Here is a 23,444-nt window from a genome sequence, read left to right on the forward strand (position 1 = left end):
TAAGTCAAGGTATTGGGGTGGCCATCACAAAGCTCTGACCTCAATCCTATAGAAAAAGTGTGTGTGAGCAAGGAGGCCTACAAACCCGACTCAGTTACACCAGCTCTGTCAGGAGGAATGGGACAAAATTCACTCAACTTATTGTGGGAAGCTTGTGGTAGGATACCCGAAATGTTTGACCCAAGTTAAACAATGTAAAGGCAATGCTACCAAATGCTAATTGAGTTTATGTGAAACTACTGACACACTGGGAATGTGATGAAAGAAATAACAACTCTCTACTATTTATTCTCTCTACTATTATTCTGACATTTCACATTCTTAAAATAAAGTGGTGATCCTAACTGACCTAAGAAAGGGAATTTTTATTAGGATTTAATGTCAGGAATTGTAAAAAACTGAGTTTAAATGTATTTGGCTAAGGTGTATGTGATCTTCCGATTTCAACTGTACTTACAGTACATACTGCAAATAAATGTTCAATTGTCTGTTTGTGCATCTGTGTGCATTCTGCCTCTTTGCCTCTTCTTACGTGTAAGTGTTTCCTGTCCCCAGGAGAGGGTCCAAGAGCACACCTACAGAGGCTGGCGGAGTGTATCCGCTGGTCGTATGGAGCAGGCATTGTGTTGCGTCTCGGGAACATCGCCAGGCTGGAGCTCAACTACTGCATTCCCATGGGGGTTCAGAGTGGAGACAGGTACAACACACAGACATTTGGAGGAGCAGGTCAGACTCGACTCCTGTAAGCCAGGTTGCAGTTGTAAATGAGAACTTGTTCTCAACTGGCCTAGCTGGTTAAATAAAGGTGAAATAAAAATAAATATAGCGCTCTAGAAAATAGTGTGCGAGAAGGCTCTCATACACTCACAGAGATGCAGTAGTGTTAAGTAAAAAAAACTTGAAAGTACTACTTAAGTTGTTTTTGGGGGTATCTGTACTTTACTATTTAGACTTTTACTTCACTGCATTCCACTTTGCTCCATAGATTTTCCCTGACACCCACAAGTACTTGTTACATTTTGAATGCTTAGCAGGACAGGAAAATGGTCAAATTCACACACTCGAGAACATCGCTGATCATCCCTATTGCCAAATTCTTAATTTGTAAATGGTGTTGGAGTTTGCACCTGGCTGTCCGTAAATTTCAAAAAACATAAATTGTGCCATCTGGTTTGCTTAATATAAGGAATTTTAAATGATTTATACTTGTACATTTTACTTTGATACTTAAGTATATTTAAAACCAAATACTTTTACTAAAGTTGTATTTTATTGGGTGACTTTTGCTTTTACGGTACCTTTACTTTTACTCAAGTATGACAATTGGGTTCTTTTTCCACCACTGCAGAGATGATAGAACAAGAGATGAGAGAGGAGAGATGTTATTGCTGCAATGCCATACTGCTCATATATGCTCTAAATAAACACACACAAGCCATAACACCTAGCTATACACATACACCACGTGCGGCACCCATGTCCCAAAACTTTTTCTTGGGCTCATCTTCCCTCTTTTTCCGACCCTGCCTCAGGATATGCGACGGCGTCCAGTTTGGAGCAGGAATCCGTTTCCTGTGATGTCATCACCCTGCCGCTCGGGTCCAGCAGCAGAGAGCACGATGGGAGAAGAGCATTGTCACTTGTTATCCGTTGAGTATAACGCTAGCTGTGGGAGCCTACCAGAATGCACAGTCCTGGAGTGCCCCGCCCCCTTTTTGATATTAACCAATGATATCCACTATGTTTGCTGTGTTACTTTTCCACCAACCAATTACGTTTCTGGCCAAAGAGATTTGGGTGTATATCTCCCCTGCCTTCCAGGACTGCTGAATGCCCTATCCATAGGGAAGTGACTATTGGTTTTGGTTCTAGATTTATTTTACTGTGTTAGAACTCTTGCTAACTGATTTGTCAATAGAATCCTGTACATGCCAATATGTTGATGCAACAGAAGGGATCAAATTTAATGGGAGAGCATATAACCAGCACTTTGTTTTGATGACAGAACTCACTTAGCCCATGGAAGGGAATTGACAACTCATGTCAAAACGGTCAGTTCTGCTATTTGACGTGTAGAATTGAGAGTTGGCCTCCCGGGTGGCGCAGTGGTTAAGGGCGCTGTACTGCAGCGCCAGCTGTGCCATCAGAGTCCTGGGTTCGCGCCCAGGCTCTGTCGTAACCGGCCGCGACCGGGAGGTCCGTGGGGCGACGCACAATTGGCCTAGCGTCGCCCGGGTTAGGGAGGGCTTGGTCGGTAGGGGTGTCCTTGTCTCATCGCGCACCAGCGACTCCTGTGGCGGGCTGGGCGCAGTGTACGCTAGCCAAGGTGGCCAGGTGCACGGTGTTTCCTCCGGCGCATTGGTGCGGCTGGCTTCCGGGTTGGATGTGCGCTGTGTTAAAGAAGCAGCGGCTTGGTTGGTTGTGTATCGGAGGACGCATGACTTTCAACCTTCGTCTCTCCCGAGCCCGTACGGGAGTTGTAGCGATGAGACAAGATAGTAGCTACTACAACAATTGGATACTACGAAATTGGGGAGAAAAAGGGGTAAAATTAAAAAAAATAAAAAAAATAAAATAAGAGTTGACTCCCCCTCTCCCTGTGAATCGGAGTTGGGAACCCCAAGTGTGACCCCACCACCAGTGCTCTTACTGTTAGTCTTCTTTTTAATGTTGTCTAAGTTAAGTTACACAATAAATCACATTTGTTCCCCTTAATATTTTTTTGTGGTGTCATACACAGACACACATTTGCAATTCTTTATTCAGATCCAAAGTTCTAAAACACCCTCAGACCTGCATTAATGACAGCAGTTACAACACAGTGTGTCACATACAGGAGGGGTTAAGTCTCACTATCCAGTTTTATCAGCCTGCAGTTATTAATAGTCACACTATTGGTATATAAGTCAACTCCTGATATATTCAATGACTTGAAAGTGCACCCAACTGTCTACACTTAACTGCAGCATGCAGATATCCAAAGCATGTGCAATTGCAACTAGTGAACTTCACTGCATAGTCAACATTTGACTTACATTGTAATTATAAGATATCAAGTATAATCTCATGGTAATCCATCTAGTTTGTACCGATGTAACAGTATAGCTTCCTTCCCTCGCCCTGAACCAGGGACCCTCTGCACACATCAACAACAGCCACCCTTGAAGCAGCGTTACCCATCGCACCACAAAAGCCTTGGCCCTTGCAGAGCAAGGGGAACAACTACTTCTCAGAGAGAGTGAAGTCACCGATTTGAAGCGCTATTAGCGCGCACCACCGCTAACTAGCTAGCCATTTCACATCGGTTACACTGACAATAACTAACCAATTCTACATTTTAAATAGTAGGGGAGACTGACTCAACTGATCTGTGCCTACCATGTAGCCTTGTGTCAATGTTTAAAATGTCATGATGGAATTGTCGCATGCATTGTTTAATTTGTCCTTCCAAACACTGTTCTTTTGTGATGGCTTCATTTTTGTAAACATTTTTTTCCCACTGATACATTGCCCTTTATCATGTTGAGCATGGGTGCTACGGAGGAGTGCCTTGTATTTCCCTCATGACATTTTAAACTTTGACACGAGGATACATTGTAGGCAAACAAGACATGTCAGATTGAGGTACTAAAATTCTTTACAAAATGGGAATGGACAGTAGTACACTGTTGTCATGACTATGACATGGATACAAACCAGTAATACAGTAAGTATCCCTTTGGAAATCAGCAGGCTTATAGGGGGCACTAGGGGTCAAAGGCAATAACATTGCCCAGATGACCACAGTGATATCAGTAGACATTTTGTGTGTGTGTGGGGGTGTTCATCCTTGCTTGCGCATCTCTTCATACTGAGAAGTAACCCTGTTGACCTTGGCATGGGGGAACCTGTGCCAGGCAGTTCAGTGTGGATCGGGGTAGAATGTTTGATCAGAGCTCATTCACATTGGGAGTCACAGCAGCTGGTGTGTTCTCGATGATATAGCTTGGCAACACAGAGAGTAGGTACTGGTGTGTTCTAACAGGTGAACATTGAACCAACTGAGTCTGCCTACAATGGAAGATATAATATACTTTATGTTGAAATGGAGACTTATGATTGATTCTGCTTTACAAACTTGAATCTGAATTACAGAACATCACCTTGATACGGATACGATTGTCCTCACTCATAACCAATACAAATGCATAATTCCTCATGTTACACAATTTCCACTCAGGAGAGGGCATAACTGTGGAGTGTTTAAAGCACCTTGTTGTGAATGTTTGGGGTTCCTTCCACTACTATCCAGAGAGCTGCCCTGCTCTAGTTTTCCATCAGGGTGTTCAGCAGAGGTCAAAGTGTGTTTACACATCGATGGTTTTCCTGAGATGGAAAAGCTGTCCAGACCTGGGCCTGTAGCGAATGGATGAACAATCACAAAGTTACACATGGTCTGTTATGATACTGATGTGTGTGTGGATTTATTTTATTATTATGATAAACATTGAAATAAACTAATATAGATTATTTTGTATAAAATGCACCAATCTAAAATAGTACATAATGGCTGCTATTTATATTTGATCACAAAGGAATTACAATGTAAATGTAGCCTACTCGTCATAATCCATTCAAGAGGGGCGCTAGATGAAGGTTAAGCGTTGTTTTTGTTTTTTTACATGATCAATGTTGCGTCTTCGTGTCCGACCGGTTTCGTGGTCTTTTGATAAAATTACATAGATATTCCACTGGCAGCACGCACAATTCATTGTGAAAAGCAATTATTACTATAACGCCAGTAAGACTGTCAAATGTAAAATACAAGCGTGCCTCATTGAAGGAAGTAGTAGGATTCGTGAGCGCGCACGTAGACAGTACCCCGCGCGCACGCCGGTTGTCGGGTGTGAGCTGGCTGTGGCTAGCTCGAACCGCTGTCATTGCGAGGCAGGTGTGTGTGTCATCAGGAGCTCATACACGTCCCCAGACCACGTTGGACTAATTCTGTTGTTTTTTAATTTGTGTTAATTAATACAGCCATCATGTTGTGGACAGCGAACATAATCATTAGGAAATTCTCTACCAGCTCTGTAAGTAACATTGTTTATGTTGCATCCGCTATCCCCTGTGTCTCCCCCCGCCCTCCTTTTGTCGCTATGGAGAATCCTAATTGCTTGCCAGCTGATTCACACGATGTTGTCATTGTTGTTCTAATGCATGAATATATATCAGGTTAAAATCGAGTCATCTTCATATGTTACAATGAATGAATGACTCGGTCTCAGATCCGTCAATGCCTGGGTGTGCACAGTGCACACTCACAGTAGCCTACAATCTAATCGAAATACGATGCATGCTTGACAGTTCTCTTCTTTGATATCTGATATGCAACATTAGTAACGTTTATTACTATAAAGGCGAATTCATATTATGTACTATGTATTTGTATTCTAACAACCATACAAAGAAAGACATGCCAGTTACCACGTTATGCACGTTGTCTCCATCGCTGCACGAATTACTTCCATTGTACAGTTCGTGGGGAGTTGCATCAGCTGAACGAGAGACCACAGACAGCTGAACAGAGCGGCTTAGCTACACACTATCCAGAAATCCACATTCACGCAACGAACTGCCTATAATTCGACTGACATGGAAGTTACTGTCAGGATATTGGCAAGGAAAAGGGACTGATACGATATGGTTTTGTAGTTGTGTAAACAACACCGGCCCATATCAAACTGCTACTGTAGGTGGTTACAATGTAACGGCAGAAATGTATCTCTTATCATTGCCGTTTTAGCTGGCTGATAGGTAGTCACTCAGTGCTGGAAAATGTTCGCCTACCATGCTTGTCTGGGTGTAAGCGTTCACAGGAGCTGTTTGCATTAGGCTATAACAATTGAATAACACATTGTCATAACATGTATTATGTGGTTATTACATTGTCTTAACATGTATTACGTTATTACACATGAACAGCTATAGTGTTTACTTTATTCCTAGTCTATTTCGGCATAGGACACTTGAAACTTTCCATTTTCACGTGAACTTCCAAACAGACACACTGATTGAAGTAGCCTCATTTGAACTTATTTGAGCATTCATTCTAGTTGGAGGAGGGGGTTGTGTTCTCTGTAGTCAATAGCATTTCAGACCACCCTCTGTCCCAGAGGACCAAGATTTATTGCCCATTGGGCCAGTCTGGCTGCCAGAAACTCAAAAAAAAAACTTGGCAATGGAGAGGGAAGAGTATAAATGCTTTTCAACGTTACAAAATGCCTATGTATACTCAACACGAGGGATGTTAGAAGTGAAAATGAATATTGGTCATGGACATGAGTATGGTCCAATTGAAAGTTGGAGTTTGTCTCCATCAGTATTCGGTCATATTGGTTCATAGCCTGAAGGATATGGGGGAAATGTATGTGTTTTGATCTTAAAGAACACCAGTACAGTATAGGCTATTCTCATGTGTCAGAAAGAGTTTTTACCACCCTACCTCACATGCTCTTTTTTCTCTCCTGTCTCCTCCAGAATTATTACCAAAATAAGCTGAGACTGGCTCTGATTGGCCAGAGCCTGTTTGGACAGGAAGTGTACACCAACCTACGGAAGCAGGGCCATAGGGTGGTGGGCGTGTTCACTGTGCCAGATAGGGATGGCAAGGCAGACCCTCTGGGTAAGTATTGACACACTGGTGATGACTGGAGGGAGAGTCTCTCTCTCTTCTCCATTATTTCCTTCTCTTCATCATGCCCTCTTTTTTGGAGGGGTACACAAGTTATCATGACTCAGTGAATGAATATTGCAGCAAAATATTTATGGAAGTGGTATGCTTACATCCTCACCAGAACATGGCCACCTCTTTACATTGTTACCATCTGCATGGTCTCAGTCATGATCCAGTCTGTCCTCTCCTAGACTCCCACGGTCTCCAACTGAGTTAGTGGAGTTTGTGTCAATGATTGCTCCCAGTCAGTTTTCTAAATGAGATGTAATGGCTTCAGTGGTTACCCTGATAATCTGAGGCGGAAGCCCCTTTAGCCCTGGGTCTCTCTGGGTCATGAGAGGACTGACTGTCCCTGTCAGTGAGGGAGGTAGATCCGTGTTGACAGGCCTTTATGCCTAGGGTTAGGACTGTGGGCCAATTGCTTTAGTAGGGAGAGGCCCTGGTTTGATATGATGCAAATTATTTCACCCAGCATGCATCCCTGTTCTGTGCTTCTCCCCCTCTCTCTTTCTTCATTCTATCTCTGCTTTATCTTCTCTCTCTATAGAGAGGATAACTGACTAGATGGGACAATATCCGTAGTTTAACGCCACTGCGTCCTTCCTAGGCAAACAAACAACAACACACAGGGGAGATACACACCCCTGACCAAACCCTGTTAGTCCCAATTACCCTGATTTAGCCTAACTTCAGTTCAGCCTGACTGCAGCAGAAGAGGCTGGTGGGAGAAACTATAGGACAGGCTCATTGTAATGGCTGGAATGGAACGGTATCAAACACAGCAAACATATTGAAACCACATGTTTAACTCTTCCATTTATTCCATGCTAACTATTACAATGAGCCCGACCTCCTATAGCTCATCCTACCAGCCTCCTCTGCTCTGCAGTGAAGTTATACAGCGACCCACTGTGTTCTTGGCACAGGATTGAGAGATTTCTGCCGTTTGGCTAGGGAAACAGATCTCTGTGTTATTACGATTTTTTTGGCATCCCGGTAAAAATAACATTCCCGTTGAGTTGATCTGGCAGAGGACCTCTGGTCCAGAGACCTGTCGGGGCCTGAATTGCTGGACACAGGTACTGTAAAGGAAACCTTGTTACACAATATGGTCAAACATTTAAGTAAAACATTGTTTCACATTTGATTTTCCTGTTATTAGCCTGAGGCAAAGTATTTACAGAGCAGATGGTTTGATTGTGGTTTTTTTTGCCTACTGTGTAAATGTTTACTTGACAATGTAATGATGATGTAATGTCACATCTATAGACCCATTTCCCTTGTCATGAAAAGTTGCATGCACAGTTCATCATCAGAAACCTCTTTGTTTACCTAGCAGTGGATATGATCCCATGCAACTTCAGCTTGTACAAGTTAACAAGCAAGCTAGCAAGTCAAGGTCAAATATGAACAATAGAGTTCGATAAAGCCAGAACAATAATATACTTGTTGAAAATAGCTATAGCCACCAGTCCTGTGTGTTTTCATGGTCATCACTCACTCGCTTTTAAGTTTGTTAAGGTCCCGACATCAGCTTTAGCTATCTTGTTACAGAGCTTTTTGATGTTGGGATGCACGCACATCACTCGAACGTAGCGTTGGATGGTAAACAGAAACTGTCTCTATTAGCCTAACCGTCTGTGAGTCAAACAGCCTCTAACACTTCACTTATTGCCATGGCATAAAGCATGGCCTTCTTATAAAGCATTACTACGAGGCTACTATCATGCTTAGCACCCAGATTAGCATAGCTGGCTGGATGAGGCCAACAGCTCCATGTGGCCTTTAACATACACACACACACACACACCGGTGCACACACTCACTCTGAGACGGACCGTGTGCCCCCAGGCCAGCCCCCTATCCTGTCCCACCCCTCCCATGTGTGTAATTTAATTTGTGTGGAGCAGGTGGGGCCAAAGTGTGGGTTTCATGTAACCATAACCCTAGTAGGGTAGTAGAGCAGTCTGTGCCCTGGAACTGGTTGGTACTGGGGAAGACCGGAACCCCCACGCACACCAGAGTTGGTGTCAATTCGGAATTTCAGAATTTAATTAAATTCAAACAGTGAATTTGAATTGGCCACACACCACAGGAAGCAGAATTTGATTAGATTTGAATTCAAAGCAATTCAACTGAGACGTGAAACATGAAGTCTCATTCATATGAGAAGTCTTTTATCAACAGGATATGCTAATTATTAAGGCAAAGAATTCACATACCATTTCAAATATTAGTTTGATTGCAACACAAATAAGTATTTGTCATTGTCATGAGATGTTCCCTTCCATACTGCAGCGTTTGATCAAATGCAATGTTTGTTTTTTTTATATTTAAAAACACTAAGGGAATTATGAATTATAGACAACCCACAACATGATCTTAGAATTTGTCCAGGCCACTAATTATTTGAAATGGTTGAGAATGAGTTTAAAAATGAAATGTTTCAGCCTTATGGTACTGGTAACCAACCATGCATGATATCAAAATAAACATTACTATGGTAATGTGTAGAATAAATAATCCATTTGAATTTTATTTAAATAAATTCTACTTCCTTTCATTCAAATTCTATTCAAATTCTGCTTCATGTTGGGTGTGGCCAATTCAAATTCAAGAATTTAATTGAAATGAAAGAGCAATTTGCAACTCAATTCATAATTAACCCTGACGCACACCCACCTCACACAGATAACGGTCACACAGATAAACTGAGATACACAGTTACATACTGTACAAAAGTAAAAACTAGTTTTTAAATTAAGAGGGAAAATATATAAATGTTCTGTCCACCCCCCCTCCCTCGCCTTTCTCTCCCCCCAGCGGTAGTGGCGGAGAAGGACGGGACGCCAGTCTTTAAGTTCCCGCGGTGGCGTGTCAAAGGGGAGCCCATCCCGGAAGTAGTGGAGGCCTACAAGGCGGTGGGGGCTGAGCTCAACGTCATGCCCTTCTGCTCCCAGTTCATCCCCATGAACGTGATCGACCACCCGGCCCACGGTTCCATCATCTACCACCCCTCCATCCTGCCCCTGCACCGCGGGGCCTCCGCCATCAACTGGTGAGGGAGGGAGGGGAGAAAGAAAGGGTTAAGATAGTGTGAGGATTAAGGTTTATAGGCGTGTGGGGTAGGGTGTGTGTGTGTGTGGTGAATGGAGACGGACCAGTGTAAAGTTTTCAGTGTGTGCCTTGCCCATATAGTTAAACACCTGCTGGAGAGCTGAGTAGCAGTGAGAGGTGCTATCTAACTGGTCTGGTTTGGGGATGAACTGTTTGTAATGTGTTTGGCTGAGTACAGTTTGCCTTATCTTTTTCCTACCCTTATCTATTCTCGGTTCCTGTTATCTGTGTTCAGGGTATGTGTGTGTGAGTCTATGTACGTCTCTGTGTGTGAACAGCTATGTGGATTTAGCCTATATTTGACACTGATCTGTGTCTGACTTGGCTCTTTTTACTTGTGAGTGGGCTCTATGGAAAGGCTGGCTTTCTCTTGCTCTGTACTACAGGTGTAGAATCTTAATTTGATCACTCTTTCTTTTGTTGCTGAGAATTATCCTGCTCTGCAGGAAATGCAGATGAGCTTCGTGATTTACATAAATTCACTGAAAACCTGCGCACACATACACGGTTATATTAACATTACTGCACTTTTCATGTAGCCTACTTTTTTCCAGCTAATAGCTTTGTCACGATTTAGTTCCTGGTTTTATGCATTACCTGATTCCATGAGTGGCCTTCTCCATATGGTTCCATGTATGACCCTGTTTCTGGGTACATCCCTGTTTTTATGTATGACCGTGGTTCTATGCTTGACGTTGGTTCTGTGTCTGACCTGGTCCTGTGTCCTCAGGACTCTGATCCAAGGGGATAAGAAGGCTGGGTTCTCCATCTTCTGGGCTGATGATGGTCTGGACACCGGCCCCATCCTGCTCCAGAGAGTGTGTCCTGTGGAACCCAACGACACGGTGGACTCCCTCTACAATCGCTTCCTCTTTCCAGAGGGCATCAAGGCCATGGTAACCATAGCAATGCACCACCATCTCCATCTGTCCATCCTCGGATCACAATCAGGATAAAACATATCACAGTCCCACTGCTGTAACACGTAACACACTGACATCGCTTGGGGGCTGGTGTATTCCTGTGGTGCAGGTGGAGTCAGTGCAGCTGATCGCTGATGGGAAGGCCCCACGAGTCCCTCAGACAGAGGAGGGGGCCAGCTACGAGGGTATCCAGAAGAAGTCCAACTCCAAGGTGAGATTGTCACGTCCTGACCTTAGTTCCTTTGTTATGTTTCTTGTTTAGGTTGGTCAGGGCGTGAGTTGGGGTGGGCATTCTATGTGTTGTTCTAGTTTTGGTTTTCTATGTGTTTGGCCTGGTAATGGTTCTCAATCAGAGGCAGCTGTCAATCGTTGTCTCTGATTGAGAATCAAACTTAGGTAGCCTGCTTTTCCCACTTGATTTGTGGGTAGTTTTCTGTTTTGTGTTGTTGCACCTTACAGGACTGTTTCGTTCACTCTCTTTGTTGTTTTGTTATTCAGTGTTCAGTTGATTTATTAAATGTTAACATGGACACATACCACGCTGCATTTTGATCCGATCTTGACTACTCTTCCTCCGATGATGAGGAGAACCGTTACAGAGATACCGAATGTGGCTGTGAAACAGGGTCACCTGGTTAAGGCTGTTTGCAGGGAATGAAGGAAACTAAGTCAAATATCATGTTAGGAAATAAACATTCAAATAATGTCCTGTCCTGTCACTTTTCTGCTGAAATTATTATGGCAGTTTGATGTTGCTCCATTTGTAGCCATTTAATTCCACACTACGTCCATTCATTACTCAGTTTGGAATAGTCCTGTTTAACAAGAGGGTGATGTACTAGGGCCAGTAATGGGATGAGGGGTTGTATAAGGAGGGGGGTAGGGTTTGAGGGGTTTGAGGTGGGTGGGGAGTGTTAACTTACGAGAGCCTATAGCACTGGCCAACATTCTTAAGGCGAGGAGGGAGTGAGGGGTTATTTTTAAGGTCCCTCTTCTAAGTGCTGCATAATAGGCAGCCAACTGTTTGTCCTCCCCCTGGTTCCTAGAAACCAAGGAAAGAAGTGTCTGAAAAGGAAGGTTTTCTTCCTCACCCATCTTCTGTCTGTCCTCCAGGTCAACCTCGCCCAGCCGGCAGAGGCTATCCACAACTGGATCCGTGGCCATGACAAAGTCCCCGGGGCGTGGGCGGTCATTGATGGTCAGGTAAAACACACACTTGCACACACACTTACATTTACAATGTATGTATGAACTGTACCGTTGTGTCTAATGTTCTGTTTCTTTATTACCGTGTGTGTGTGTGTCTGTCTGTCTCATTGGCAGTATGTCAATCGACCCCATGTCCTTTCTCTTCTTAGACTGTGACTCTGTACGGGTCGTCCATGCTGGGGGAGTCGGTGCCAGCCGGTCAGCCCCTGGAGATAGAGGGGGCGTCCCAGCCTGGTGTCGTCACCAAGAACGGCCTGGTTCTGTACGGGTCAGATAGCAAAGCGGTGAGTCACAGAAAATTAGATCAATGGGAAACAAATAGGGAAATGTACAAGCAAGTGTCTAGTGGCAACCCTGTTAACTGTATTACCTGTGCTGTAACATAGAGCACTATATCTATCAACCTCCGATGGCTTCTAATGTTCATTTTGTGAATGATTTCTCCAGTTTAGTCATTAAGACATAGCTCAGGCCTAACCCTATTTGTTGCCTCTCCTCCTTCTCCCTCTCCTCACCCTCTTCCTCCTCTGGTTCCTCCACAGCTGATGGTGAATAACCTGCAGTTTGAGGATGGTAAGATGATCTCTGCTGCTAAGTACTTCTCTTCAGGAGACACCGCCCGCGTGGAGCTGACTGATGACGAGAAGAAGATTGCAGAGGAGATACGAGTACGTTTCTCATTGTGTCTCTGAAGGCTTCCACATAGCCATGTGTGATATTTTGACACTACTACAACATAATCTGTTACTTAGTATACCGCCATGTTGCAAATGCATGATTCAGATAGAAGCTGTTCAATTAGCACCACTGATTCAGTGTGTTGTCACTCCAGGACATCTGGAAAGGCATTTTGAGCAACGTTGCTGCCATTGAGGAAACCACAGACTTCTTCAAGTCAGGAGCTGCTTCTATGGACGTGGTCAGGTGAGTGTATGCTTTCACTGGCATTGGCCTGGTTTAACCCTTCATTTCCCTCACTTGACCTAGAGTTTTTTGTTATATATTCTATTAGCAGTGATCAGCTTTTAATCATCATGGTGACTTTTGTGACTCTAGTTGACCCCGTTGTACCTGAGTGACATATTCTCCTATGACCCTGCTATAACCCCATCTTCTCCCCAGGCTGGTGGAGGAGATCAAGCAGAGGTGTGTAGGGTTGCAGCTGCAGAATGAGGATGTGTACATGGCCACCACCTTCCAGGACTTCATCCAGATGTTTGTGAGAAGGCTGAGGGGGGAGGACCAGGAGGAGGAGATGGTCATCGACTATGTGAGTCAGACAAACAACTGTCATACAGTAGCCTGGTCCCAGATCAGTTTGTGCTGTCTTGCCAACTCCTATGGTCAGTTGTGCAACAATGACCTTAGGAGTTGGCAAGACACCACAATTAATGACCAAAGGAGTTGGCAAGACAGTACAAACTGATCTGGGACCAGGCTAGTCATACAGAGCACAGATGGTGCCGAAGAACATGGCTGACGTTTTACATTCTCCCAACCAATTGTGCTATTTCGTTAGTTTTTTTGCGTGTTGTGTAACTTATTTTTTAATTATTGTGTACATAATGTTACCGTCTCTTATGACCGAAAATAACTTCTGGACATCAGAACTGAGATTACTGACAGAGGACTGTAAGAAACCTTTTCCTTTAACGAGCCCGAGAGAAGAATATCCTGCTTTCACTGAAACAGGCCCAGATCCACACCTTTTGCGCGAAGAAAAGACTCAGGAAAAGGGGCCGCAGATCGGGCAGCCTTCTGTGTATCCGTAGGTGAGCGAGAAACTCACACTGCCATCCGTTCTTCTTGCTAACGTGCAATCATTGGAAAATAAAATGTATGACCTACGATTAAGATTATCCCTTCAACGGGACATCAAAAACTGTAACATCCTATGTTTCACCGAGACGTGGCTAAACGATGATACGGACAATATAGAGCTAGCAGGATTTTCCATGCACCGGCAGAACAGAGACGTTACCTCTGGTAAGACGAGGGGTGGGGGTGTGTGTCTATTTGCCGATAACAGCTGGTGCACGATGTCTGATATTAAAGAAGCCTCGAGTACCTTATGATAAGCTGTAGACCACACTACCAAGAGAGTTCTCATCTATATTATTCGTAGCCATCTATTTACCACCACAGAACAAAGCTGGCACTAAGACCGCTCTCAACCAACTCTAAAAGACCATAAGCAAAGAAGAAAATGCTCACCCAGAAATGGCGCTCCTAGTGGCGGGAGACTTTAATGCAGAAAAACTTAAATCAGTTTTACCAAATTTTTACCAGCATGTCACATGTGCAACCAGAGAAAAATAAATCCTAGACCACCTTTACTCCACACACACAGATGCCTACAAAGCTCTACCCCGCCCTCCATTTGGCAAATCTGACCATAATTCTATCCTCCTGACGAGCTAAATGCCCTTTTATGCTCGCTTCGAGGCAAGCAACACTGAAGCATGCACAAGAGCACCAGCTATTCTGGATGACTGTGATAACGCTCTCGGTAGCCAATGTGAACAAAACCTTTAAACAGGTCAACATTCACAAAGCCGCTGGGCCAGATGGATTACCAGGATGTGTACTCAAAGCATGCATGGCCCAACTGGCAAGTGTCTTCACTACGTCAGTAGCCATGAAGTGCTTTGAAAGGCTGGTCATGGCTCACATCAACAGCATCCTCCCGGACACTCTAGACCCACTCCAATTCGCATACTGCCGCAACAGATCCACAGATGACGCAATCTCAATCACACTCCACACTTCCCTTTCTCACTTGGACAAAAGGAACACCTATGTGAGAATGCTGTTCATTGACTACAGCTCAGTGTTCAAGACCATAGTGCCCACGAAGCTCATCACTAAGCTAAGAACTCTGGGTCTAAACACCTCCCAGGTGGTAAGGGTAGGCAACAACAGATCTTCCACACTGATCCTTAACACTGGGGCCCCTCAGGTGTGTACTTAGTCCCCTCCTGTATTCCCTGTTCACCCATGACTGCGTGGCCAAACACGACTCCAACACCATCATTAAGTTTGCTGATGACACAACAGTGGTAGGACTGATCACAGACAATGATGAGACGGCCTATAGGGAGGAGGTCAGAGAACTGGCAGTGTGGTGCCACAACAACCTCTCCCTCAATGTGAGCAAGACAAAGGAGCTGATTGTGGACTACAGGAAAAGGCGGGCTGAACAGGCCCCCATTAACATCGATGGGGCTGTAGTGGAGCGGGTTGACAGTTTCTAGTTCCTTGCTGTCCACATTACCAACGATCTATCATGGTCCAAACATACCAAGACAGTTGTGAAGAGGGCACGACAAAACCTTTTCCCCCTCAGGAGACTGAAAAGATTTGGCATGGGTCCCCAGATCCTCAAAGTTCTACAGCTGCACCATCGAGAGCATCCTGACCAGTTGCATCACCGCCTGGTATGGCAACTGCTCGGCATCTGACCATAGTGAGCAACAGAGGGTAGTGCGAACGGCCCAATACATCACTGGGGCCAAGCTCCCTGCCATCCAGGACCTATACAATAGGCGGTATCAGAGCAAAGCCCATAAAATTGTCAGAATCCAGTCACCCAAGTAAAAGACTGTTCTCTCTGCTACCACGCGGCAAGCGGTACCAGAGCGCCAAGTCTAGGACCAAAAGGCTCCTCAACAGCTTCTACCCCCAGGCCATAAGACTGCTGAACAAGACTTCTGAACAGCTTCTAAGACTGCTGAACAGCTTCTACCCCCCACCCCTCCCTTTTGTACACTGCTGCTACTCACTGTTTATTATCTATGCATAGTCACTTCACCCCCACCTACATGTACAAATTATATCAGCTAACCTGTACCCTTGCACACTGACTCGGTACCGGTGCCACCTGTATATAGCCTCGTTATTGTTATTCTTATTGTGTTACTTGGTAAATATGTTTCTTCTCTTCTTGAACTGTACTGTTGGTTAAGGGATTGTAAGTAAGCATTTCACGGTAAAGTCTACACTTGTATTCGGCACGTGACAAATAAAGTTTGATTTGAAATGTTGTTACTATTGATGATGATGAGAAACATACTGTTTCCCACTCACTTTCCACTTGTATTTTCAAGCGTTTATATGACACATATACACATATACACGTGTTTATAAGACACAGCTGGATCTGTAATTTGTCTTTGACGTGTAATGTTATGCCACTGTCATGGTTTGGTTTCCAGGCAACTAAAGACGTCAACAACATGACGGTGAAGATGCCTTGGCAGTGTTTCATCAATGGCAAGTTTGAGGACGCAGAGAACGGCAAGACCGCCAATACCATAAACCCTGCCGATGGCTCTGTGAGTTGTCATGCTATACAAACAGATACACCTGAGCACACACACACACACACACACACACACACACACATCCTACTATTACTCATCTATCATACTTAGATATACACTCTGATATACGTACTTGTGGACATTATTGTATTGGTACTTCATTAAATATGAACCCTTTTCCCTAGGTGATCTGTAAGGTAGCCTATGCGTCAGTGGGAGATGTGGACCGGGCGGTAGCAGCAGCCAAAGAGGCCTTTGAGGTTGGTCCCTGGGGCAGGATGAACCCTAGAGATCGTGGCACCCTGCTATACAAGTGAGCACCAAGCCTACAGCACCTCCCAGAGGCCTGGTGGAGATCTGCCTCGACTCATTATGGAGTATAGTTACTATCAGGGAACTTGTTTATATAGTGCAGATTTATATCCACTTATACAACAATAATATAATTTGAGGACAAAGACTGCCAGTGGACCCTCTTGTTGACCTCCCCTCCCTACCAGGCTGGCTGACCTGATGGAGGAGCACCAGGAGGAGTTGGCCACCATAGAGTCCATAGACTCTGGAGCTGTCTACACCCTGGCCCTGAAGACCCACGTAGGCATGTCCATCCAGACCTTCCGCTACTTCGCCGGCTGGTGCGACAAGATCCAGGTACAGTTTCACCTGCATGGACCAGATATGTGAAAAATAAAGATGTTTGGAGGGGTTTTTGTACGATGAAACTGGCTCCACTTCTTTTTCATTCACATTTCCCTGTTTCCACATCCTGACCTAGTTGTCTCGATCTTTTTCAGTAATCTAGTAGTCTAAGGATATCTTCTATTATATCCTGTCTGCTACAGGGCAAGACGATACCCATTAACCAGGCCAGGCCCAATCGCAACCTGACCTTCACCAAGAAGGAACCTCTGGGGTAAGGGGTCAGAGTTCACATGTGATACAACTCTACTAGGAAATAGCAATATGCATTTAGATATGAACATGATTCACGAGTAGTGGTTTTAGTATGAGTATGAGTAGCAACCACTGCATTTGGCTGAACTGTGGCACCTGCTCACGGTGAGTGTTGTGTGTTTCCTGGGTGCCAGTGTGTGTGCCATCGTCATTCCCTGGAACTACCCACTCATGATGCTGGCATGGAAGAGTGCCGCTTGCCTCGCTGCTGGAAACACACTGGTCCTGAAACCTGCACAGGTGAGAACACACACACCTGCATACATTACGACAGATTCAGTCGTAGATTTTATACCAGCAGGTGAACAACTTATGTAACACGGCAGTCACACTCGACTCGACCTGTCACGCACAACTCTACCTAACGTAACCTTTCTCTGCAGGCCGACGTGTTAAAATAGCCTCTCTAGCACGGCACATTGCTGAACCACATATGTGAATATCAGATGTCATTTGATTCACTTGAAGAGTTTCCCCGTGTCCACAGCAAGGAACATGTTTCACTCGCTCTCTGCTCTCGTCCAAAAGGTTACTCCTCTGTCAGCCCTGAAGTTTGCTGAGCTGACTGTGAAGGCTGGCATTCCCAAGGGAGTCATCAACATCGTACCTGGCTCAGGTAACAGGACACAAGGGAGCAAGAGCTTGTGGGAAGGGAGAAGTCCCCCAGGAGATCTGTGAGATCTTATTAGATAAGGTTTTTGATTCTAATCTTTATTTTTCTGTTTCTCTCATTCCATCTCCCCATCCACCACCCTCTCTCTCTCATCTCTACTACCCTTTCTCCCCCTGCCGCCCTCACCCCTTTCTCTCGCTCTACCTCCCTATCCACCATCTCTCTAATAGGTGGGATGGTGGGACAGCGCTTGTCTGACCACCCTGACATCCGTAAACTGGGCTTCACAGGCTCCACCCCTATCGGCAAACAGATCATGAAAAGGTACAGTAGGGGGCTGGGACCCCAGTTATTCCTGATATGCTGATATTGGGCTACTTCCTGCTCAGGCTCATGTGTCATTTCCTGTTGCAGCTGTGCGCTGAGTAACCTGAAGAAGGTTTCTCTGGAGCTAGGAGGGAAGTCTCCACTCATCATCTTCAGCGACTGTGACATGGACAAGGCTGTGCGCATGGTGAGAGAGGGAGGGAAAAAAAGAGAGAGTAACTAAAACAGAAGGAAAAGAGGAGAACCTGCTCTTATTTTCGTCATATTCCCTTCCCCTCCACCTCCCTTTCTGCAGGGTATGAGTTCTGTGTTCTTCAACAAAGGAGAGAACTGCATTGCTGCTGGACGCCTGTTCGTGGAGGAGTCCATACATGACGAGTACATCAGGAGAGTGGTGAGTATCCTGAACCCTCCCACAACAGTCCAAATCGCACAATACACTTCTCCTCTTCCCCCTCCCTTCCTCCACCCCACAACAACGGAGTCTCCTTGTAGCGTTGCTCAAGGGTCTCTCAAGATCCTTTTCCTCATCATCGCCTTTGCATTCCTCCTCTTCCTCCGTCTACCCTCCTCTTCATCCCATCAGTTGGAGGAGATAAAGAAGATGAAGGTGGGTGATCCTCTGGACCGCTCCACGGACCACGGGCCCCAGAACCACAAGGCCCACATGGATAAGCTGGTGGAGTACTGTGAGGTGGGCGTGAAGGAGGGCGCCACGCTGGTGTACGGGGGCAAACAGGTGGACAGGCCAGGTAAACACTTTTGAAGCAGTGTCTTTTCAATACTATAGGCCTCTCTTAGTATCACAGTATGCACTCCTACCAAAGTAGCTATAGTAGAATAACCTGTGTTTAAAATCAAATCAAGTTGTTTTAGTCACATACACATACAGTATTTAGCTGATGTTATTGCAGGTGTAGCGAATTGCTTGTGTTCCTAGCTCCAACAGTGCAGTATTATCTTACAGTCTACAACAATACACACAAATCTAAAAGTAAAATAATGGAATTAAGGAATATAGAAATATTAACATTGTCAGAGTCCAGAGTATAAATAAATAAAGACATAATATATATATATATATATACATACAGTGGGGCAAAAAAAGTATTTAGTCAGCCACCAATTGTGTAAGTTCTCCCATTTAAAAAGATGAGAGAGGCCTGTAATTTGGTCACCTACAAACAAGCAAGATTCCTGGCTCTCACAGACCTGTAACTTCTTATTTAAGAGGCTCCTCTGTCCTCCACTCATTACCTGTATTAATGGTACCTGTTTGAACTTGTTATCAGTATAAAAGACACCTGTCCACAACCTCAAACAGTCACACTCCAAACTCCACTATGGCCAAGACCAAAGAGCTGTCAAATGACACCAGAAACAAAATTGTAGACCTGCACCAGGCTGGGAAGACTGAATCTGCAATAGGTAAGCAGCTTGGTTTGAAGAAATCAACTGTGGGAGCAATTATTAGGAAATGATACAAGACCACTGATAATCTCCCTCGATCTGGGGCTCCACGCAAGATCTCACACCGTGGGGTCAAAATGATCACAAGAACGGTGAGCAAAAATCGCAGAACCACACGGGGGACCCTTGTGAATGACCTGCAGAGAGCTGGGACCAAAGTAACAAAGCCTACCATCAGTAACACACTACGCCGCCAGGGACTCAAATCCTGCAGTGCCAGACGTGTCACCCTGCTTAAGCCAGTACATGTCCAGGCCCGTCTGAAGTTTGCTAGAGAGCATTTGGATGATCCAGAAGAAGATTGGGTGAATGTCATATGGTCAGATGAAACCAAAATATAACTTTTTGGTAAAAACTCAACTCGTCGTGTTTGGAGGACAAAGAATGCTGAGTTGCATCCGAAGAACACCATACCTACTGTGAAGCGTGGGGGTGGAAACATCATGCTTTGGGGCTGTTTTTCTGCAAAGGGACCAGGACGACTGATCTGTGTAAAGGAAAGACTGAATGGGGTTATGTATCGTGAGATTTTGAGTGAAAACCTCCTTCCTTCAGCAAGGGCATTGAAGATGAAACGTGGCTGGGTCTTTCAGCATGACAATGATTCCAAACACACCGCCCGGGCAACGAAGGAGTGGCTTCATAAGAAGCATTTCAAGGTCATGGAGTGGCCTAGCCAGTCTCCAGATCTCAACCCCATAGAAAATCTTTGGAGGGAGTTGAAAGTCCGTGTTGCCCAGCAACAGCCCCAAAACATCACTGCTCTAGAGGAGATCTGCATGGAGGAATGGGCCAAAATACCAGCAACAGTGTGTGAAAACCATGTGAAGACTTACAGAAAACGTTTGACCTCTGTCATTGCCAACAAAGGGTAAATAACAAAGTATTGAGATAAACTTTTGTTATTGACCAAATACTTATTTTCCACCATAATTTGCAAATAAATTCATTAAAAAATCCTACAATGTGATTTTCTGGATTTTTTTCTCATTTTGTCTGTCATATGATGAAAATTACAGGCCTCACTCATCTTTTTAAGTGGGAGAACTTGCACAATTGGTGGCTGACTAAATACTTTTTTGCCCCACTGTATATATATGATGGGATGTATAGACATTATGAACAGTATGTGGATAGAATATGTAGTATATCTGAAGAATTGTAGGATATAATAGTACATGGACCACAATAGTTGAATAGTTGGTAACATAAGACTGGTCAGTGAATACTGGTGATACAGTACAACACAATTGGAGGCCACTGTAATGCAACGTTTCAGCCAACCACCTTCATCATCATTGCTAACTACTATGATGTGGTTTCCCTGCAGGGTTCTTCATGGAGCCCACTCTGTTCACAGACGTGGAGGATCACATGTTCATCGCCAAAGAGGAGTCCTTTGGTCCCATAATGGTGGTGTCCAAGTTCAAAGACGGGTACGTCTCCTCAGTCTTTAAAGAGACCACCTTTCCTCACCACAGACCCAAGTAATAGAGCTGTTTGTGGTTCTCAACCCTGACCAACCTCCCTTTTCTCCCCTTCTAACCGGCAGTGACATAGATGGCGTGCTAAACAGAGCCAACGACACCGAGTTCGGCCTGGCGTCCGGTGTGTTCACGCGCGACATCAACAAGGCCATGTACGTGAGCGAGAGGCTGGACGCCGGAACCGTGTTCGTCAACACTTACAACAAGACCGACGTGGCCTCGCCGTTCGGTGGTTTCAAACAGTCGGGCTTCGGTAAAGACCTTGGTGAGTCTGGGGTTATTCATGTAATCATTTAGGCAAGGGGTTTCATGTTGGATACTGTCATATTGGAATGTGGATCATATCGTATGCTGATTTTTTGTTGGTCTGTCATAAATAGATATCCATGTATTTTCCATTGTTTATCTTTTTCTTGAAACATTGTCTTTGAACTATGGGCCTAGGAGCTTTGAATAGCCTTGTGATATCCAACATGCTTGATTTGAGTTTGACCGATTAACTGTGCTTCGGTTCTGTCGGCAGGAGAGGATGCTCTTAACGAATACCTCAGGACCAAAGCAGTGACTGTGGAGTACTAAGGCAGCCTAATAAACTGTAACAACGACTGAACACTCAATCCACCTGATCACGACTCACCAGTCAGTCTTGATCAAGAGTCCAGCTCCGCTTTCCTAACAGCAGGTGTGTGTGAGAGAGGAGACCTTTAATGTGTAGCCTACCCTCTGCCACGACCTCGTCTCAAGGTGCCTACAGTTTGAGCATTATGGTCGAAAACTTGCATTACGGACACATCATGGACACAGGCGGTTTTCCCCAAAGTTACAAAAGGGAAATGCACATATCAAACGCAGAGGTGGATTTCAGTATTCCAGAGCCAAGGTGGATTTGACTGGATCAACACCCCTTCACTTTGAGTTTAAGGTTTCGGTTCCTCCACTCATCATGAAAGAACGTTTTGCTTTTCAAAAGCCGAGCGCTTCAGGCAATCTCCTCCTGCTCTGTTACAGTCACACATCTTTTGCAACATTTCATTTTAACTCAAGCATGCAGGTTCAAATTCGTATGTCATTTCTGCTCAGCAATGTTAGGTGCCACACTTCTGCTGAAGATATCCACAACTCCCTTAGTTAAATTGTTATTTGTAAATATTTTATAACAAAAGAAAACACACTGAATAATTGGATATATTTTTTTGACATTGTATTTCTGTCAAAAAAGGAGCACTGTAGGTTACAACACTAGATTATGCATTTTTAAAGCACACCAACCTACCTGCCCCTGTTTTGGTAAAAAACTGTGGGACGGGACTGGAGAAATGTAACTACTCTCAAATGTAGACAGAGCTATGGATGCAAGGACTGACCTTCCATGACATCAACATTATAGTTTTAACCATGATTTGAGGCTATGTAGTATACTTTGTTCACAAAAAATGAAGTAGAAAAAGCTTATATTTGGGGTTATGATGGGGTACGACAGTTCAACTAAGCTCATTAAGCATAAGGTATATTCAAGAATCAATATCAATTTAAGTAAAAAAATATATGTAGAAACTGCAGATTGTCCGTAAGTTTTTAGTAAATAATATATATTAATTTAAATACGATATTAAATAAACTACCTTTGAAAGACTAGTGTTGATATACGAATACAACGGCTAACACTAAGAAAGTATATGTTCAAGAATATATTTTTTTAATTGTATGTGCCATTTTCAATTAGCATTTTGAAAACTACAGGGAAATCTGGTCTCTATGGAGATGTGAGAGACTATTAACCTCAGAACCTTGTGCAAAAACCAGCCCCGGCACATACAGTATTGTTTGTCTTCCAACATATACTACCGTTCAAAAGTTTAGGGTCACTTAGAAATGTCCTTGTCTTTGAAAGAAAGGCAAATTTTTTGTCCATTAAAATAACATCAAATCGATCAGAAATACAGTGTAGACATGGTTAATGTTGTAAATGACTATTGTTGCTGGAAACGGCTGATTTTTAATGGAATATCTACATAGGCGTACAGAGGCCTATTATCAACAACCATCACTCCTGTGTTCCAATGGCACGTTGTGTTACCTAATCCAAGTTTATAATTTTAAAAGGCTAATTGATCATTAGTAAACCCTTTTGCAATTATGTTAGCACAGCTGAAAACTGTTGTGCTGATTAAAGCAACAATGGCCAGAAACAAAGACCTTTCTTCTGAAACTCGTCAGTCTATTCTTGTTCTGAGAAATGAAGGCTATTCCATGCGAGAAATTGCCAAGAAACTGAAGATCTTTGTGCAACGCTGTGTACTACTCCCTTCA

At 44.2% G+C, this 23,444-nt stretch overlaps 2 protein-coding genes across 2 annotated transcripts in view; both read left to right on the forward strand.

Annotated features, from left to right (window-relative positions):
- The window catches only part of LOC139378669 (sorting and assembly machinery component 50 homolog B), a 33,106-nt gene that overhangs the window by 8,050 nt on the left and 1,612 nt on the right, over positions 1–23,444 (forward strand). The window contains exons 14-15 of the mRNA XM_071121059.1: positions 556–697; positions 1,533–2,545. Of these exons, the coding sequence (XP_070977160.1) occupies positions 556–697; positions 1,533–1,578 (188 nt within the window). The 3' untranslated portion in view covers positions 1,579–2,545. The remainder of the gene's footprint in view (positions 1–555; positions 698–1,532; positions 2,546–23,444) is intronic.
- On the forward strand, positions 4,879–22,764 carry LOC139378668 (mitochondrial 10-formyltetrahydrofolate dehydrogenase-like). The gene is made up of 23 exons (XM_071121058.1): positions 4,879–5,069; positions 6,517–6,661; positions 9,536–9,770; positions 10,560–10,725; positions 10,862–10,963; positions 11,866–11,955; positions 12,111–12,245; positions 12,504–12,629; positions 12,794–12,885; positions 13,084–13,231; positions 16,176–16,295; positions 16,469–16,596; positions 16,784–16,934; positions 17,126–17,196; positions 17,372–17,477; positions 17,766–17,853; positions 18,081–18,174; positions 18,265–18,364; positions 18,473–18,571; positions 18,764–18,929; positions 20,978–21,083; positions 21,200–21,399; positions 21,658–22,764. The coding sequence occupies exons 1-23, from the start codon at positions 5,022–5,024 to the stop codon at positions 21,711–21,713; spliced, it is 2,772 nt and encodes a 923-aa protein (XP_070977159.1). The 5' UTR covers positions 4,879–5,021; the 3' UTR covers positions 21,714–22,764.

This window comes from Oncorhynchus clarkii, chromosome 21 (assembly GCF_045791955.1).
Source record: "Oncorhynchus clarkii lewisi isolate Uvic-CL-2024 chromosome 21, UVic_Ocla_1.0, whole genome shotgun sequence".
In the NCBI taxonomy this organism is placed as follows: Eukaryota; Metazoa; Chordata; class Actinopteri; order Salmoniformes; family Salmonidae; genus Oncorhynchus; species Oncorhynchus clarkii.